General features: G+C 38.5%; 1 protein-coding gene across 2 annotated transcripts; it reads left to right on the forward strand.

The window, feature by feature from the left end:
• The first annotated feature begins 830 nt into the window (after window positions 1-830).
• Window positions 831-17,833, forward strand: hmgn6 (high mobility group nucleosome binding domain 6). 2 transcript variants are annotated; one of them, XM_052089228.1, is made up of 6 exons: window positions 831-986; window positions 1,647-1,673; window positions 1,812-1,841; window positions 2,410-2,457; window positions 3,271-3,390; window positions 15,886-17,833. In XM_052089228.1, the coding sequence occupies exons 1-6, from the start codon at window positions 972-974 to the stop codon at window positions 15,925-15,927; spliced, it is 282 nt and encodes a 93-aa protein (XP_051945188.1). In that variant the 5' UTR covers window positions 831-971; the 3' UTR covers window positions 15,928-17,833. The 2 variants fall into 2 exon arrangements, with proteins under 2 accessions (XP_051945188.1, XP_051945187.1); XM_052089227.1 differs by having other exon boundaries at window positions 1,641-1,673; window positions 15,886-17,830.
• Window positions 17,834-21,377: the final 3,544 nt, after the last annotated feature.

Below are 21,377 nucleotides of genomic sequence, written 5' to 3' on the forward strand. Positions count from 1 at the left end.
GTAAGATCAACACACTGCACGTAACCTTATAAACAGTTGATTTATTTAAAATCAAAGGTATCGCTGTAGAGTACTGTGTTATTATGCATCTATTATGTCTCAATGCGACTTAATGAATATACTATATAATTTATAAATAAAAAAAAACGAATTCCGCCATATTATAGTGGGCCTCATATTTTATTTTTAAAGGTTATTGTATTGAATGTTCTTTCAGTGGAAATGTTTATTTTGTATAGCTCTGATTCCGATGTATAGCCTAATACAGTTCACTATAATCTGTACACTGTCCATGTGACTGTTACATATTTGTAACAGAACCGTACAGCAATTTCCCCAGAATAAATACTCCAACATTTTGTTTCTTCAATTTTATTGTGTAGTTTTGTTTATTTGTCACACATTTACACTGCAAGCCAGCGACGCGTCGAACTTGAATGATTATAATCAAATACGCGCGCGTTCTAGCTGGTCGCATCGCTAGCGATGTTTTCATTGAAAGATTTACCTTTCCTGAAAGACATTTTATGGCTCACAACAGCTATCTACAGACTTCAGGAGCAAACCCTAGACCAGCAATGGTTACATGGCGCCATTTTGAACACAAAAATTAAATCAACCTTGTGCCATCTAAAGCTGTTATGTCATTGCGGAAACAAAAAATATCGCCTGTTACTTTGCCTCACTAAAATTAACACAAACTGACAATTAAGTTTCGCAGGTCAATGTTTCAGGTTCGACACACAACACCGGCTCTGGTCTGCTTGTTCGGCTCTTTGTTCTCAGCTCCGATTGGTCTAATCACACATCAATCACGCTTAAGCCACGCCCTCTCCATTGAATCACTAGCTGAAATGTTCCTGTGTGTTTACTACTGTATTTAGTATTCTGAGCTGAGCACGTTTATGTCAAGTCCTCTCCTAAAGCAGTTGCTTTTCTAGTATTTTGCAGAATCTTTTCAGGAATTTAACATGCCTAAAAGAAAGGTACGTATTCTTCTATTCGAACACATATCCTCCGACATCAGATAGGCGTAGTTTGCTATTTATAGCTACATTTACAATGTTTTTTTTTTGTCCATTGCAAAAAAGAAAAAAAAAAAGCATCATCAGCATATTTTTTAACGACAAAATCTTAAAAGCGAACATCCTAATTTTGCATAATAGGTGAGAATGCGCGCTCAGGTTTGTTTTGCGGGTCTCCATGCTGGTGGAGTCAGCCATACTGGTCAAGAACAAACCCAATCACGAAACATCCAGCCATACTAAACATGATTCGTGCGCTTCTTGGTCTTCAGTATCTTACTTTTTAATAAAACACAATGATAAGTGCAGTAAGAGACTGTTGGTATTTTATAGTCTTTGTTCTTGTGACCAGATGGCTGTAATGGCCCTCCTATACCGGCAGATGGCGCTGTCGTCAGCCCCTCCCCCCTCACAGGGCTCTAATAGGGTTTGGTTGTGCGCAAGGGATGGTTGAGGTGAACGGATTTATTAAGATTGAGTTGGCATATGTAGGCCGCTAAAGTTTTGTTTATTACTGCTCTTCTGGTAAACGTGAATTAATGCATTTTTAGTATTAATGCTAATACAGTTGATTTTAAATGAAGCCTTTTTTGAGCTAATGTGTTTGTGTTTCAGCCGCAGGGAGCTGATGGGGATGCAAAAGAGGAGGTGAAGTTTTGTCTCTGTGCAGTTCTGTTATTCTTTATTTGTTTATTGAATGTTTTGTCTTTATATATATATATATATATATATATATATATATATATATATATATTTTTTTTTTACTGATATTTCAAATCTTTCCAGCCTCAGAGGAGATCTGCACGTTTATCAGCAGTAAGTATAGCAGTTTTATCAGAGGGGTTTTTCTTAGTCTTTTGGCATTACCACTGAATAGATGGTAAACAAAGGAAGCTTAAGTTATTTTCATTTTTTTTATGTCAGTTTTTACATGCATATACATGTGTGTGTTCTATTTACTGTATGAATCCAAGTTTCCTTTTTCTTCTCTTTCCTGTCTTTGTTTTATAACAACTTACTCTGTTTTGATAAATGTGCCTATTTTTCCGTATTAGAACACATACATCTCAGAGATGTCCGTTTTATGTGATCTTTTAATATGGAAAGCATCTAACATCTGCAAAACATCTTAAAAGAATCAGATTTACAAACATTGTACACCATAAAATTCTTAAAGACATCTGCTAAATGTCATAGTGTCATCCGAGACATAATTTTTGACATATGTCATATAGACGTATTGCAGATGAGCAAACAATGCAATATAGATGTCTTGCAGAAGTAAACACACACATCTAATAGACGTCCGGGTGATGTACGTGTACTATCAGGCTTGGTACATTTCTGATGAGTAATTGTCATATTTGGTATTTTTCATTTATAGAGACCAGCACCTGTCAAGGCTGAACCCAAACCAAAAAAGACAGCAAAGGTAAACATTAACAGATTGTTAACCAACAAGCCTTTAACATTAGAATAAAGTTTCCGAGCTACAGCATTTAAAGTACTATGAGGTGATTTAACACGTATGAATATGCATGTTGCATCTTGGTTAATCTCTGTGCTTTTATTGCCTATTTGTGCATTCAAATAACACTAGCTGTGTTCCCATCCACATATTTTTATGCACATTTTTGGATCTCACATAAAAACTGCTGGATAGAAAGACCAAGATGTGAATAAAATCTCCAAAATGTGCATAGAAAATGTTTATGCTCGCTTGAGGTGGATAATCAAGATGTGCATAAAAAAAGGTAATGTGACTGAATAACTGGAATAACCAGTGGACCAATCATTGCATCTGAAATGTTGTTACGGTCATCCTGAAATAACAGTGTCCCGAACATCTAAAGCCTGCAAAGAGTTTGCAGAGCAACTAAATTGAATATACGCTTGAAATTTATGGACACTTTTGAAAAATATCTTATAGAGCTGCACATTCATAAGGATGGAGGAATGCACACACACACACACAGTGTTTCCAGAACCATGTGACGTGCTGTCGCTCCCAGACATGAGACAAGTTCTTCACAGTTTTTTTTATCTGTGTGCTCTAAACTGTCAGTAGTTTATTAATAAACTTGAGTCACAGTGACTACAGTTAATCCGAAAGTGACGTTTTGGTACTTTTGAACACATGGGATGGAAAACACATTGTTTTTGCGATTTTTCCCATAAATTCAATACTTCGATTGAAATGTAGCAAGAGACTCATTGTACTGCCAATCTTTCACTTTCCTTGTAGAAAAACAAAGTAGTCAACGACAAGAAGGAGAAAATGAGCAAGCAGAAAGCCAAGGAGTCCTCAGAGTCTGCTGCCAATGAGGAGAACCACTCAGAAAATGGAGAGGCAAAGACCAATGCGGTGTGTACAGGAAACTAAAAAATAACATCACTGTCAAACACAAAGACAAGACACATGAGACATTTCAAGAGAAACACTTAAGTCACACACTGTATGTGTTCATATTAGGGCTGGGCGATTAATCCAATTTTATTTTCAATTACGATTTTAGCTTCCAACTATTCCCCAAACTAAAGTAAGAAACTGGCATTTCTCTCTGCGGTCAGCGCCACGTCAATGAGTTGCATGAAGTGACCGAGGAAGAGATTGAATCTTCTCCCGGCCGATTCACATTCTGGCGCAGCGAGGCTTGTCACTCACATGCATTTGCTGCAGCTAAATTATAACTTAGTGAGTCATAATATATGTGTCACGTTCACTGTGTGCATCTTATCATGAAGAAAATCGGTGATACACAGTTCTATTAAGAAGAGAATGTTTTTTGTGAGTTAAAGATGGATCGAAATGAACAGAAAGATGAGAGAGTCTTCTCCCATTATACACTGGAACAAAATATTTTGATGTAATGTCTGTAACGGAACAAAAACACGAATAACCAACAAAATATGTTTACGATTAGGCTTTTTTTGGCTTGTTTTCCAAAAAAATATCTAAAACTCCTTTAAAACAAATTACATTAACTTTAGGAGCTATACTGCAGAAGAAAACATTGTTATTAGAGAATGTTGAATACAATATTTAATCAGGGCTCGACATCAACGCTTGTCTGGGACAAGTGGATTTTTGAAGGGGCAAGTGAAAGAGAATTTTACTTGCCTGACCAGACAAGCAGACTGATTAAACTGTCAATAATGAAAAAGTAACTGGCTATATTTGTGATAGCCAAGGTCTGTGTCACTTCTTACAAAGTTCATATTCTTATTCTGCTGTTGTAAGTAATCCAGAGCACATCATTTTATAATTCGCTAGTGATCTAGTTACAGCTGTGTCCTGTTTGAATGACGTATGTGTGTGTACTGAACATGCTCATGCTAATGCACACCTGAATGAGATGTCTGAAAATGAAAATGCCCGTCTTGGTGATTTATTCATGTAAACACAGAGAGTGATGTCTAAAGTGAACGTAAACAGTGGAGAAAAATGCAGATTTTTATTAAAATGTCGGATTGTAAGTACAAATGTAAACTAATAGACCTGCTGCCGTCTAGTGTGCCATTATAATAATCAAACAACCATAACAAGAAAATTAGAAAACACTCACTGCTCTTTACTGAGTAACTTTAGTAGCTTTAAAAAGTATGAATGCATTATAATCATACAGTGAAGACCAGTAGTACTTTTATGTTGCATTTTATTCTGAATGTTTACTTGAATACTTTATACTGCTGTTGAATACTTTTAAAGCTGTTAAAAAGCACTGATCTTAATTTGTATTTTTGTTCTATTATTTTTTAAAGCTATTTCTATTCATTGCTGTTTTTTATTGTTATTTTATAACTGACTGTTTACTAGTCTTGAATAATTAAGGACTTGAAACCATTGTTCCATAATTTACATATTATTTCTATTTATTATTTGTTGTGGTTCTGAAGCTGGTATTGAGAATCGTAAAATATCACTACTGACTGGGGTGTAATGGTTTTTATCATGGATTAAGGATCACTGTTTCGGTACAGTTCAGTATTTGCTTTGTTTAAAAATAATTAAAATAAAAAAAATCTCTATCTATCTATCTATCTATCTATCTATCTATCTATCTCTCTCTCTCTCTCTCTCTCTCTCTCTCTCTCTCTCTCTATATATATATATATATATTACTGCCAAATCCAAAGAATAATCTATTTGGTAAACACTTCAACAGGTTTGCCCTTAACCTGTTGATACGTACCCCCTTTTTGAGCACAATCCATGAAAATGACTTACCTAAACTTAAATGGTTGACCCTTTGGAGTATGGACACGTTATAGTATCTTTTGAAAGAAGAAACTTTGGGCTTTATTTCCCAAGTTTCAGAATTAATATATGTTATTATTTTTGAAAGTTAGAGAAGCTGAAGTTTATAGTAATGGAAATATTTTGTGCTGAACATGTTTTTATAATAATAAAAACGTCTCTGGTTACATGTGTAAACCTTGTTCCCTGAAAAAGGCGGAACAAGATGCTGCGCTGCTAAGCGCTACAGGGAACAACCCTAGCTGTGAACCGAGCTGAATAATGTGTGTAACACGTCAATGAACATTGACCGGAATTTATAGCCTCGGCTGATGTAATCATTAGATGCACCTGCGGCCAGGCTATAAATGGATACGTCACCAGGTGTCGTCAGATACTTCTTTTTGAAGAGCAGTCCTGGGACGTCCCAGTGCGGCAAAGCAGCGCAGCATCTCGTTCCGCCTTTTTCAGGGAACAAGTGTTACACATGTAACCCGAGACGTTCCCTTTATAAAAAGCTTCACTACGATGCTGCGCTGCTAAGCGCTACGGGGAACGCAATACCCACGCCGCCGCACTTGGGGCTGTCCGGACCCCTACGGTTGTGCAGTGTACTCACAAAAACGCGAGATGTCTCAGACATGAGCTTGAGATGTCGTCTCAAGGGCATAAGAGCCCGGAGTAGCATAAACATCTAAACCATTAAATTTTGATGAACGTGTGCGGAGAGGACCAGCCTGCTGCATCACAAACTTGTTTAGGCATGGGCTGAGATGTCGACTCAACGGCACAAGAGCCCGGAGTAGCAAAGCATCTAACCCATAAAGTTCGATGAATGTGTGCAAAGAGAACCCTATCGCAACACAAACTTGTCATAAAAACTGATGAATGTGAGCGGAGAGGACCAGCCTGCCGCATCGCAAACTTGTTCAGGTATGAGCTGAGATGTCGACTCAAGGGCAAAAGAGCCCGGAGTGCAGAACATCCAAACTAAAAAAGTCCAATGAATGTGTGCGGAGAGGACAACCTGCCGCATCACAAACTTGCTGCAGAGGGAGACCTCTAGCCAAGGTTTTAGTGGAGGAGTGCCCTCTGGTAGAGTGCGCCCTAAAACCTACTGGCGAAGCTTGACCGCGCGCCTCGTAGGCCCGGGCAATAATGAGGATGCCTCTTTGAGGGCACCCCGCCCACCAAGCCGTGGCAAACCGCAGTGGCCACATAGAACCTGGCAGTGGCGAGGCAAGTGCCCGCTGACAGTTCTTTCTACAGAAAATCCAGAACTGAAGCAAACTGGCAGTAAGCTAGTTCTGTAATAAGAACTTGAGTAGAAGGAAACACATGCCGGCGCATTTGTGCTATGTATGCGTTACTACGATCGAAGAGGTCCTCTTCTGTCCTGTAAAATCTACCCAGATCAGTTCCAAGCGGAGGGAGCCCTAGCACTTGAAATGGTCTCGATAATCTCATGAGAAAACCCTGTGAACCTCATTTGGTACCCTTAGGGGCCAGACATGAAAGGTTTCACAATTCGGGCCAAGGATGAGAAGGTCCTCCCTGTTCGGAATCGCCCAAGGCGAGCCTTCGAGGAGAGGAATTAGCTCCGAGAAACATATCCTGTTCGGCCAGCGCAGCGCCATTAATAGGAGGCAAGACCCTTGCTGGTGAACATCGGCAAGACTCCCGGGAGCAGAGAAACCGGGGAAAGAAATGCATACAGACGCATTCTGTGTCATGTATGTGTCTTAACGTCCAGACCCAAGGGGGCTGGGTGATTTCAGGGAGAAGTAGAGGAGATATTGCGCTATTCATAGATGCGAAGAGGTCCTCTTCTGCCCTAAGATCTCACCCAAACTTGTTCCAAGTGGAAAAAGCCCGGCATTTAAAAAGGTCTCGATAACCTCAGGAGAAAGCCCTGTGTCCCTCAGTTGGTACCCTTAGGGGCCAAACATGAAAGATTTCACAATTCAGGGCAGGGATGAAATATTGCCCTGTGCCTGAGATAGAAGATCCTTCCTGTTCGGAATCGCCCAAGGCGAGCCATCGAGGGAAGAGATTAGCTCCGAGAACCAAGCCCTGTTCGGATAGCGCGGTGCTATCAGTAAGAGGCAAAAACCCTTGCTGGCAAACTCTGGGCAACTACTACCTTAGGGTGGAGTTCTTAACTCCCCCGTTGGTATTTTCTGTCTGGACCGTAAATCTGCTCCCGTATATGGGCATCCAGGGATATAACTGACCTTAGTGACAGGAGCTTAGGGGACCCCTGGGACCTAAGGAGAATCCGACATGTCAGAAATACAGCTGACAAGAACGTGGGTCTCCTTGATGATTTATGTAAGAGGCTACCGCTGTATTGTCCACCCGCACCAAGATGGCAGCCTCAGGAGGAGGTATTTCAGGGCCAGAAATACAGCCATAAACCCGAGACAGTGACTGTGACAACCAAGCTGACGACCCTCCTATCCCCTTAAGCTGGACGACCACTTAAGGCCGCTACCCCGCCCGTCAGGGAGGCGTCTGTCATTAGCAGTCTGCGACAACAAGACGCACCTAGAGTGGGACCCAAGGCAGAAAACCGGGGTCTGAACCACTTAGAAAGGGAAAGAAGCCTGAGGCGCGTAACCCTTTTTAGCCTAGGGGTTTTGGCCCTTGGAAGAAATCCCCTGGCTTTTGGCCACAACAAAAACGGTCTCATGAGCAGAAGGTCCAGAGGGATCACCGTGGACGCGGTCGCCCTGAGACCTGGAAATCGTTGATACTGATAACAGTGCAACCTTGACCTAGCCTGACTTTGCTCAGGGTGATCTGAATGGACTCAATCCTAGCGGGAGACAGTTGTGCCCGCATTGTGATTGAACTCCATACGATGTCCCGATAGACAGTGTTCTGAGTGGGAGAGAGGACGCTTTTCTTGGCGTTGAGCCTCAACCCCAGAGAAACAGATGAGCTAAGACGATGTCCCTGTGCTGAACTGCCAGTTCCTGGAACTGCGCTAGGATCAGCCAGTCGTCTACATAATTCAGAATGCAGATGCCCCGGAGTCGCAAGGAGCCAACGCTACAACATGCATTGTGAATGTGCGGGTAAAAAGGGCTAGGCTGAGTGAAAGAACCTGACCCTGGAAGACTTCGCCCCCGGAAGTGACCCTCAGGAACTTTCCTTGTTGTGGCAGAACTTCTAAATGAAGTATAGAAGTGCATCATAAGATCGATGGTGACCAGCCAAACGAGTTGTAGGGCTTGAGACACGACCGTCTTGACAGGCATCATCTTGGACTTGAACACCCACGGGTAGTTCAAGCTTTAAGATCTAAGCCAGACGCCACCCCTCAGCCTCCATGGGAAACGGGAAGTATTTAGTGTAATAACCTAATTCTCTCTCTGGAAGGGGAACACATACCATGGCCCCTTTAACCAGGAGATTAAGTTTTTTGTTTTTACATAAAAAGAAATCCGGTTCATGGTAGTGAGAACACGCCGTTGAAACACGGAAAAACGGCGAGTGAATTAAATCCTGACGCCCTTATAAGACCCACAGAAAAGAATATATCAGGCAGAAGTTTCCACGCTGCCAGGATCTCTGAGATGGGTATTATATTTTAACACTTCCTGTTGAGGGGTTGTCGAGTGTTTCGCGTCCTGAATAAAATGCAGGAACAGCGAAAACACCCAATTTTGACGGAAGCCTCTGCAACCCGAAACACCAAGAGGTGGCGGGAATGGAGGGGCTTCGAGGGGGTACCTCGAAGCCCCTCCAGGGAAGGAGTGAAGTGAAGCACGCGCCCCGTCCCGAGGGGAGCTACCCCCTAATCTAGGTGCAAGACCGTCAGGGTTTTCTCTTACTAGAATTTATAGTCCTGAGGTCTTGCTTCGGGGGCTGGCGAGGGCGGCGAGACTGTCCCCAATCCCTGGGAGGAGGAGCACGACTCGCCACGCTTTGCTTTTGTGCCTCCCTTCAGTCAGGACCGAGGCGGGTCTGAGGCTTGCTCGTCAAGCGCAGAACCCACACTCAGGTCATCCAGGAGGTCAGTCTGTTACGCCTGTAAAACAGCATAGTGTGCAGAGCAGCACCAGCCTGACCTGCTGCTTGATAAGCCCTTCCCACTAAAGTGGAGGTTGTCCTACAAGGCTTTGAGGGAAGAGAGGGCTTCTTAAGTGACGATGCCGAGCGCGGCGAGAGATAGCCTGCAAGCGTTTCTTCGACCAGCGGCATCACTGAATACCCCCGTGCCTCAGCACCCACGATAGTCGAATATAATGACACGGAAGAAAATATATATATTATTATTATTATTATATATATATATATATATATATATATATATATATATATATATATATATATATATATATATTTTTTTTAGGGGTTCTCCATTAGCGAAAAAGCACTTCATGGAGGTTATCAAAGAAGGGAAGTGACCCATGAGGCGTTCCGTTTCTTAGACTGGAAGATTAAATCTATCCCCTAATTTGGAGCATTTGGGGGTCACTTTTTCACGTGGCCAGTCCAATCTGGCAACCGCACGAGTAACAACATCAAGCAATTCCTCCGTAGATTTTTTATCGCGGACGGAAAGCTCGGAGGCGGGAAGAGAATCGCGATCCACCTCATGATCTGAAGAAGCATCGGAACGCGCTTCGAGATCATGTGAAGGACCAGCTGGGTTTGGGGAGAGAGTGAGAGAAAGGGATCAACCCGTCTCTTGCTCCTCAGCCAAATCCATGCAAGAGCCCCACGAACGATTTTTATTTTATTTTTTTTTCGTGAGTGCTGACTCCCGGAAGCAAGCGAGGCGAGCACGACGCACTCTGCCTGTTAAAGCAAATCGCAGTGCTCGCACCCACCCTGCTGCAACGCGAGAGCAACGTGCTCTTACCCCCAAACAAACAGAGCAAAAACTGATGTGTGTCGTCTTCAGCTATAGAGCGAGAAGAGGGGAACAAGCACCGTTTGCGGCTTTCAGTCATTCTCTCTTTTTTTTCTTTCTTTTTTAGAAATATATATGTATAAAATATTTTCTAAACAGAAGAGAAAAGAGAACAACGTTCACTGCACACTGCCTAACTGATTCTAACTCCTAACAGAGGAAAGAAAGTTTTGACAGGGTTTGTGAAACACACAGAAACAGAATCACTCTGAAAAAGAGTTTCTGACGACACCTGGTGACGTATCCATTTATAGCCTGGCCGCAGGTTCGGTCAATCTTCATTGACGTGTTACACACATTATTCAGCTCGGTTCACAGCTAGGGTTGTTCCCCGTAGTGCTTAGCAGCGCAGCATCGTAGTGAAGCTTTTTGTAAAGGGAACAACTATAATATATGTACCAAGACAACCCAGAAATACAATGTAAATCCACAAGTCTAACAAGTCAAATTTGAAGATGATCTAACAAAAAATTTGGTTCCTGCGAACTTTTTTTCTCTGTAAAATTGCTGGAAGCATACAGAGTAAAATGAAGGCTCCGCCTTTCATGACGACACAAAATCTGACTGCACTGCTTGGCTATTATGAATAAAACTATGCCCCATTTTTAAAAATAGACTTTGGAGACGGGCTCGTTTTGTTTACGAGACTCTAATATATAAGATAATATACAGTTTTACAACATGAATGTTGCTCAGATTGCATAGTTTGTTGAAGAATAATGACGAAGGGTAATTCTTTCAGGCGAGATCTCATGTAAACAATGGAGAATATATCAATATTTATCACTTTTATGGACAAAAAGTGTTATTGGATGTTTTTCAATGAACGCTTGTCATGGACAATTGACCCAAGTGTGTTGAACTTGATTCCTATGGCGATCGCCATTTCATAACAAATGTATGAAGTCCCGTTTTGATATTGCATGTTTTCATTTGTACTCCTGGCACAAATAATCAAATTTCAAGTTTCTGGAGCATTGCTATCGTGAAACAGAGATCGGATATCAATGTTGAACCCTTAAACCTTTGAAAATATGTATAATTTGTTAACATTAATTACATTTATAGACGGTAAATTATATATTAAATGTAAGCAGAGTGACGTCAACACCGCATGTGAGGAATTGCGTATCAACATGTTAAATAACAATTAACCATGTAACCATGGCATTTGTAGTAAAAACATAGTAACCACAAAATCAACATGATTACTATATAGTAAAATCATGGTTGCTATATAGAAACTTACAGTTATAAAACCATGGTTAATTGTATCAAATTCTTGCTCTTAAAACCATGGTGACCGCAGTCGTGGTTACTACAATATTACTATAGTAAAACAATGGTTAATTTTTGTCAGGGTCCTTTAAAAAAAAAAAAAAAAAACATTTTCTTTAATTACTAAATCATTTTAACTTCATACCTGCACTAATAGGCTACATGCATCAACATAAAGTGCCCTTCAAACTCATCTCAACATGTATTAAATATTCGGAAGCTGTGCATCACTATAGAAGCAATAACCTTGCTATTAGAATGCATACGAACAGGGATCTTGTGAAAATGCTGCTTGAGTATATTAATCATTCATGGAAATCCCACATGAACACCCCAAGTGCTTTAGTTATTGTTTGAATTAGCACTTAATGCCTGCTTAAAAATGGAAGTGTGGAGTGTGTGCAGTTTCGGCTCTTTCCCTGGGTGATGGCGTAAATGATTAATCGTGTATCAATGTATTACTATAACGGCATCTTAATGCCGTTAATCAAAGCGGATTATTGACTCTCATGATAGATTACAGCCACGCAAGGAAACAGAAAGAACTTTGGTGTGCGTTTTAAATAAACCCTCACGTTCATTATTGACATATTACCAGTATACAGCACTCGTGTTGAGTGAGGTCTGCAAACAGTGCCTGTTTTGTAAATGTCTTTTGACCATCGCTGTTGTAATTGACTGCAAAAATAAAATGTTCCCATAGAGGAGAAACTCAGGGGGCTTCTCTATCAGCGTTTAGTTTTCTCCACTTGCCTATACACAACGCATGTACAACAGTGATGTTATCAAGTTGACCCACATGAAACAAAGGAGCATTTACCATTCAGGTGCATTAGCGTAGGTTGTAACTGTGCCTGTCTGTTTGACACTTTGACACCACCACCCTTCTTTTATTTGGCTACCATCCATAACATAAAATAATTTCAATATGACAATAGCCCCCTCCCCTACCTAGTGCAGTTTACAGGATTGGAATGGCATGATGGTGAGTTTGCAGTTTTCCAAATTTAAAAATGTAAGTCTGTCATCATCTAGCTAGCAGAATGTCCTGGAAATGTTTTCTTCTCATTGAACAAAAGTGAATAGTGACTAGGGCTGTCAAGTCTCAATACAAACATTAAGTAATAATGTAAAAGTTCACCTCATGCACTATATTAAAAGTCCTCTAAAGCTATACAGTAGCCTTTCGTAAGGAACAAGTAATATATTATCATATAACAATATCCTCTTCCCCTAACCAGTGCAGTTTACATTTCAATATCAAGGAAATCCACTGTTAAAAAGTTTATTTTTTAAAGTTCAATAAATGCATGATGTTTCCAAATTCAATGAGCAATCGTCTTGAATAATCGTGATCTCAATATTGACCAAAATAATCGTGATTTATGATTTTTGCCATAATCGAGCAACCTAAGTTTATATGCACATCATTTCTTTAATAAGCACATTAAATCTTCATTTCATATTGATTTTGTCTGAATACATATAAAATCACCCAGACAAAGTGTATGTTCACAATGTAGATTATGTAACATGCTATAAACTGACAACTTTCAGTATTTTAAAATTAGTATATTTCTTGAAAAGAAACACACTTGAACATGTGAACTTTGATTGGAATAGAAATGGCATTGACTAGTAGACTAAAACACTGTCAATATCCAGTATATTGGTTGCTTTGCGTTTTTTGGTAAGTAACTGAGGGATCTAAGCTGCTGTCAGTAGTAAAATGCCTCCTGATTAGGTTACAGTAGATGTATTATGCAGTATGTAATGTAGCCTATCCTTGGACATCCATTGAAACAGTGGAGACTTGCCCAAAATTTCTTGAGACTTCTGTAAAAATGGTTGTGCTGATATTAGAAAAACACCTGGATGATTTAGTTGGGGAAGCTTCTTTGAAACTGTACCTTCAAAAGCTACTTAAAACTACTATTAAAAAGTAGTTAAACTACTCTAAAGATGGCAAGCTACTCTTTTAATAAAGTCATTGCAGAATTTAGGCTAATAATATTACCTGACTGTTAAATATTTAAATGTGGTGAAATTCCCTTACAGAAATGAACATGCTATTTGCAGAAAAACCATAGTAATTCATTATTGTTACTACAATATTACAATAGTAAAACCATGGTTAATTTTCATAGGGGTTAAACAAATAGGGACAGCAATAAAAACATTGAATTGAATATAAATTTATACTTGATATACAGTACAAAAATAAATGAGATAACATATAAAACCTTACTTTTATATAACTGAATCAAAATGTAGCGATAAACAGATTAAACAAAATATTGTACTAGTCCATTTAATGTGGCGCAGGACTCGAGTGAATCATTTATGTAAACTAGTTCATTTACATGAGTTGTCCCTAATGATTTGGTTCTCCCAGTGCAACATGAGAGGGGACGTTCAGGTGAGTGTGTTTGATAACTCCCTCGACTCCATTGCTGCACTCACAATACAATTGGATAAAACAATACAGCACTACTTGCTATAATTTGTAATTGGAGAGAACAAACAGGCCGCCACTTAGCTGGAATGCAGGGCCTGCAAGGAGACTTGGGAAGGACATATAAAAAACAATGCAAATTCAATGTAGAGGTTCCACTTTAAATCAAACATATGTCTCATTAGCTACATTCAAACTACAGCTGAATGTGGCTCAAATCAGATTTTTTCACTCACATGTGACACAGATCTGTTAATTGGATGATTGTTGTGAACAGCCAAAAGCTCTTTGAATCTGACTTCTTCTAATCCGTTCTGTGCCACTTTCATATGTGGAAATAAATTGGATGTGTATCTGATTTTTTCCAATGTGTCTTCAATGTGAACAGCCAGGTCAGATTTAATGTGATTTTTCCATGAATCAACCTCAACATTCGCCATTTGCATAATTGATTTCCAGCATATACGCCTGTTATGTTTTAAAACTTTTAAGGGCAAATCATATTTGTCTAGTTAATGCATTCAGTTTCTTTTCAAGGAATGAAAATAATAGCATAGGGTTCAGCGATGCATGTTAAATATGCTTATGAAAAATACAGATGTAGATTTACAGATGTGCCCTTTGCTTGTGTCACTCACTCAGAAAACACAGTTTTTATAATTCTCATTCTTTATCACAATACGAATGCAAGGCAGTCAATGGATATATGAAATAAAGATAACTCTTCTTGCCTCACGTATATGTAATGCTGTTTTTCCTGCTGTCTTTCCATTTTATGGTGTGTGATGGTCGGAGGTAATATTATACTTGAACTGTGATGATTATTATAAATTCACCATACGAAGGCAAATGACCACATGAATATACTTTATCCAACAATGGTCTTTCTCCATCATTCTCAGACATATTATCAGATTAGCATGTGTCCTAACTGCATTAAAAACTGATAATTACATTTTTAATAATAATTGTATAAATTATTCATACTATATTGATGAACATGCTTGTTTGTTATACGCATGCTTACGGAGTGCTACACACATGCTGGCCAGTTTAGGAGTGTCGGTTGTTCAGACCAGTGTCTGATATGGGCTACATTTAACATGTCGTGAACAACCCTACAAAAACATCAGATTTGAGCAGAAAATTTGATCTGGCCCATATTCAGCTGTGGTGTGAATGTAGCCATATTGCTTGTATAAACATTAAAAAAAAAAAAAGGCACAAAATAAGCACAATATTATTAATACGAAAAAAGAAATAATACTGTACAAGACAAGTGCATACTTCTGTATAAATCTGGGCTAAATGAGTAAATTCATGTGTCCATCTAAGTGCAAAATCGGAATATTGCACAAACAATGAGCAAAGAATGCACCATTTCCATGCTGTGTGTGTAAGAGCAAAATAGTCACTTCTGGGGTAATTGCCACAAAATATAAATTAAAATGGAATTTGTAGCCAATGTGAATCTTAAATTAAATGTAATGAATTACTTGCGGTTTAGAGCACTCAGACAAAATGCTCTGACAAACATCATGTTTGCTAGCATTTAGCTGCAGATGCCTTATGTCTGGGAGCCAAAGTGGAAGATACCATTAGACAATCATGTTCATGACATGCCTTGTGTCCAGAATTTCAGAATAACCAGAGCAACATTTCAGATGCTATGAGAAAAAGAAATTAACAACATAGAAAATGTATTAACCACTAACAAAGCCTTCATCAGCCAAAATCACAGGACAGTGCATCTACTGTATATTAACTAAAAATCACCCTCATGCCAGTTGCTTAAGTTAGAAAAGTGAAGTTAGTTCTGAGATGAGCTCTAGTTTCATTTGTTTGCCGATAACATTTGATTTGTTTTTGAGTACATTTGTGTGAACTGCACACAAATCTTGGTGCTATTTTCTACCAGTATGAACAATTGGAGATATTCAGAACTCACTATTGCTTTTGTCCTCAGGTTGAGGAGACTGAAGAAATTGAGGAAGCAAAGTCTGAGTAGCGCCACTGCCTCGCTCCAGCCCTGTTGTCCCCACTGCACACCACTTTTAGTCTCATGTCATTGGCCACACCTCCAAGGAATATTGTAAACAGAGGAATATTTTTATCAATGGTTTTATAAGTATCAGTACAGATTTTTAGTACAAATTAAGGTAAATCCTGAGAACCATGCAGATTTTCAGTGATTATATTGCATGTCTGCGAGAACACACTAAAATTCTTTTTAAATGGCATTTTATGGTCGTTAACTTATTTGATCTAGAAAAATCATACCTGCCTACAAGAGTCCTGTGTTTTCTTATGTATTGTGTCCACATGCTCTGCCTTCCCTTTCCATACGCTTAGTTTTTTTAAGGTTTACCAAGTGATTATAACATACATACACTAGGTGGGGGAAAGTTACTTTTTTTAACTCGTCTATGTGCAGTAAGTTTCCGTGCTTTTCAGTCGTTTGTCCTAGATATTTAGTTTTGGTGTATTATTCATTAGAGGAATAAAAAAAAAAAAAAAAACATAATTCAAGCAGGGACATGATTTGAGAGTGTTGACATATTTCACTTTACTCTGCAGAAAAATAAAGATTTTTCTGAAGATTAAAACATGGCAGCTTATTAAAGACCTTGCTGTTTTGTCATGCAAAATATTGTTAATGGCAGAATTTTATTTTATCTTGTGATTCCAACAATTATCAAGTCTGCCAGTGGCTATGTTCACTCTGATGTTCCTTCGCTGCTAATAAAAAAAAATAAAAATCCCCACTTTCACCTCTCGCCTGTTTTTTTTGTTTTGTTTTGTTTTTTGTTTAATTATAATCCATGAAGCAACACATTTCCTTAAAAGGATAGTATGGGCCCAGAAATAATGCATTTAATGCAAACTTTCAAACACTCAAACTCTTACTGCCTATAGAACTTTTAAAACATTTTGTTCATGTACAGATGTGTTTTTATATAAGACTTATTGTATATAGGTCAATATACTACAAATATTCATGCCAAGTGGTTTTATGTGATTTTAGAGTTCCCAAAATGAATCTTAAAAAGCTGCAGATTGCTTTCAAATTTTGAAACAAAATCTGCTCCTTTCATTTCTTGAAAAAATGTTAATGGAACTTAAGTGTGTGACGTTTTGTTATGAAGAAACCTGGCCCTAAAAGCTGTAGATTTTATGAATCTTCTCTTACATGCAGTGTAAGCATAAAAGCCCCATTGGAAATGTGACAGAGCTGCTCTTTAGCTACCCTTTAATCTGCTCTTCATAAAGCTCTGAAGGCTCTCCTGCTTCACCTCTCAAGAGCAGCCTCACATTAATAGTGTTAATAACACTGCTGGCTAAATGGATAAATGCGTTTTACCAGGCTAATTGACTTGCAGAAGTCTGAAATCAATCGGCATGCCAAATGCATCTCTAGCTGCTAGCATGTTTAAGTATTGATTTTGAGTTTTTTTATTTTTCATGATTAATCGGAGGCAAATCTATGCTCTAATGCCACCCGAGTCATGGTCTGTTCTCACTGCTAGCATCAGGCAGGCGGTATCGCAGCATCAGGACCCGCACCAGCCGACTACATGATAGCTTTTTCCCCCAAGCAATCAGACTGTTGAACACTTGATCTATCAGGATCAATAATTAGCACTGCACTTTATTAATCTATAATCTCACACTGGACTGTCAACATATTCTCCTCAATATACTACTTCATATATATATATATATATATATATTTCATATACTCCTTACTTATTGTATTGTATATTGTGTATTCTATATTGTGTGTATTGTATATAATTATCGTGTTGTGTAAGTATGTGTACATTTGATATGTAAATTGTGTTGTGTAAGTATGTTGTTTATTGTAATTGGTATATGTCTCGTCACTGTTATGACTGCTATGTTGCTCGGAACTGCACACAAGAATTTCACCTACTGTTGCACTTGTGTACATGGTAGTGTGACAATAAAGTGATTTGATTTGATAATGTTCTCAAATAACTAATATCAAAATATTGTGCTATAGTGTTGGAGTTGATGGGTCTAGGTAGTCATGACTGATTGGTAATTATTATTCATAGGGACACTCATGTGATGTGTATAGGTAAGACCGAGGCTATTTGTCACACAGGGAAGTTGACAAGGGTTTAAAGGTATCGAGTCAAACTTCAGTTTTGTATGTTCAAAACTGTCTTAAAGGTATAGTAAAAAAAAAAAAAAAAAGATAATTCTCTCATCATTTACTCACCCCAATGCCGTCTCTAACTCGTATGAGTTCTTCTGCAGGCCACAGTGCAGGCTTCAAGACTGATTATTTGATGCTGCATGCGGTTGCCAGGTATTAGTCCTGGTATAATTATTCATCAATGAGATGCTGCATTTTTATTTTCTTGTGTTAGTCGTCAAAGGGTTGCCTACTACGGTACATTTTAAAGGTATGGTGTGAGTTTAAGGTGGGACTATCTGTTCAGTGAACGACAGAAGGGGATGTATTTAGGAAAATGGTTTGAAAACAATGTTTAAGTTTTGCAATTCCCATTGGTGCTGCCAGTGGCACAGAAAATACACGCTTCAGCTTTAAGTACTGTTAAGACCAGCTCAAAATCATAGCACAAAGAGAGACACAGAGACAAATGTCCGTATGATAAGGCCCCAAATAATGTGAAAAGAAGAGAAAAGGGAAACAAAGAATACTAAATAGAGAGAAATAGAAACCATCTGTGCCAGATGAAGATATCCACTCTCTCACTGAGAGAAACAGCCAGCGCTCTTTTTATCTGCTTGACAGATCTGCCTCACTGTTTGATTGACACACGTGTGCAATCATCATAAATGGGACAGTCTAATAAAAACAAGGAGTGATTTGTAAATTCTATTCACCTTGTGCTATTTTGAAAGCACTACAAATACACATTATTTAATGTTTAAACAAAATTTAATCATTAGTGATTTTTCGTAAATTTACATTCATTTGAAATCACATGATGGCAATATGCTGGAAAAAAGTTGAGACGGGCAATTTAGGACTACTAACAATCTGACGAGTTGAAATAACAAGGTAATGTGAAACGAGATGTTAATCTGTGAGGCAACCGTGTTAGAGTAGCCTATATAAGGAGCCTCCAAAAAAAAAAAAAAAGCCCAGTCCTTCAAGAGCTTTAATGGGTTGATTATTGCAAATTTGCCAACAGATGCTTCCGCAAATAATTCAGCACTTTGAGAACAATGTTCCTCAAAGACAAATTGGAGCCAAACGTCAACACTGCAGGAGCGCTTGCAGATTTCTCTGTTCTACTTTCCATCTTATATGAGTACAGTGGGGTCATGTTTTCTGGTCTGACAAGCCAAAATTTGAATATGTTCTGGAAAATGTTTGGGCTGTTGTGTTCTCCGGGCCAAAGATAAAAAAGACCATCCAAGCTGTAATCAGCATCAGGTCCAAAAGCCAGTGTCTGTCATGGTATGATGGTGTGTCAATGCCCAGAGAGTAATTTCTTAAATTATGTCAACATATCAAAACATCAAAACGAGAGTTCTGAATATGAAACCGTAATAAAGACGCACATATCTATTGAATGATGTAAACAACATCCAACAAAACGTTTAATCCAAAATGCGTGCATTGAGTGAAATATTGATGGATTCTCAGTTTACTTTACAATTTTTTTAGAAAGAATTGTTATTCGTGTCCATTTTTCTACAAAATTATGCATTCTGAAGCACTTTAATATTGTGTATGTTACATGTATCCAGAACGGCGGAGAACGCTGTTATGATTTGTTATACCAAACATGGACATTAGATGTTATACATGTATTCCTCACAGGTCACATGACAGGGACTTCTCATAACATCAAATAATATCCTGGACCGCCAAATACTTTATCTGGCCTTCTGACTGATTTTGATTAAATCACATCGCAGTCTGAAACATCTGAGCACTCTCGGCGCATGAAGAAGCAGTCGTCAGATGCGATTTTTGGACATTTTCCGGACCGGAGCATGAGTGTGTAAGCTTGACTGGGCATAGTTCGGTTTACACTGTTCACAAAAACTAGCACAGTTTTAGCATAATTTATCGTGTTTTAATGCTTAGCTGCTGAGTGCACAATCTTTTTCAACAACAGATAAATCGATGATGAAAACAGATTTTTTTTTTAAAAAAGAGAATGCACAGAATTAAATGTGCTTTAATTCTCCATTGTTCAAGAATTAAATGCATGTGTCTCATCTGTTCAGGATCTGTAGTGCTCTTTAAAAGTGATCACTTGAAGCAACATGGAACCTGCATACACACAGATATCCTTACTTGGTTTGGATTAAATGCATGTGTCTCATCTGTTCAGGATCTGTAGTGCTCTTTAAAAGTGATCACTTGAAGCAACATGGAACCTGCATACACACAGTTATCCTTACTTGGTTTGGTTCTACAGATGTGTGTCAGCTTTCTCAATCCTGAACATCATCAAATCAGCTTGCACTCCATTTACCAATGAATATCAGCAGAAGTGTCTGGTTCCTTCACAAATTCACAATATGTGCAGGACAATATTGTGGAAAGAAACAGAAAAGGATGCACAGACATTTTCTCTTTAATCAGTTTAAAATTAGTTTTATGTAAAAAGACAGTTCTATCTTAGATTATTATATATTATTTTCTTATCTGGGCTGATATTGTCAACAATACAGACTTAAGAAGATCTAAATGTTCTATATTAGTTTTCAATATTTGAAAACAATAGCCCTACAATGATAAAATTATCATTGTTTTTCTTTTTAAAGTATAATTAATCAAAACCTATTTGTTAGTTGAGTGGTGAGTTGATTTTGGTTCTTCAGTCAGATCTGTGGATGGAATTTATTGCCAGACTTTAAAATGTGTTTCTTGAAACCCCCTGACTATTTTAATATAAACCAGCTGAACACTGGTGTTCCTCAGGGATCAGTGCTTGTACACAGTGTTGAAATTTCAGGGTTAAACATTTCCAAGTTGATTTCCACTCCCAAAGAGTAATTTTAACACATTCTGATTGAAATGGTGTTAATGGAGTTAATTAACATAGTTGATCACATCAGTGTTAGCCCAATTCTACAGAGACGTAATTAAGCTCCGTCCATGCATTTCACTCTTTCGGTTGGAGACAAGGAGACAAGTTGGCGCCATTTTCCTCCTCTCATGCAATTCTTCACGGTAAGTTCAATTAAGTCAAACTTACTGAATTAATTATTGTTTGATGCTGTGAACTGCCTTATGTACAATGAAACATACAGAAAATATATGCTTTAAAAAAGCCTTGTTTGTTGCCAGGACAGAGCAGCAAATTTGTACAGGTGATAATATATATTCTGTTTATTTGTGCCAAATAACTGCATAGCCATTGCATACATTTAGATGATTAATTTAATATCTCCTCTCACCAACCTTCCCACTACAGCCATCAGAGAAGTGTATGCTCTTGT

The sequence above is a fragment of the Xyrauchen texanus genome, chromosome 23, assembly GCF_025860055.1.
Source record: "Xyrauchen texanus isolate HMW12.3.18 chromosome 23, RBS_HiC_50CHRs, whole genome shotgun sequence".
Taxonomy (NCBI): Eukaryota; Metazoa; Chordata; class Actinopteri; order Cypriniformes; family Catostomidae; genus Xyrauchen; species Xyrauchen texanus.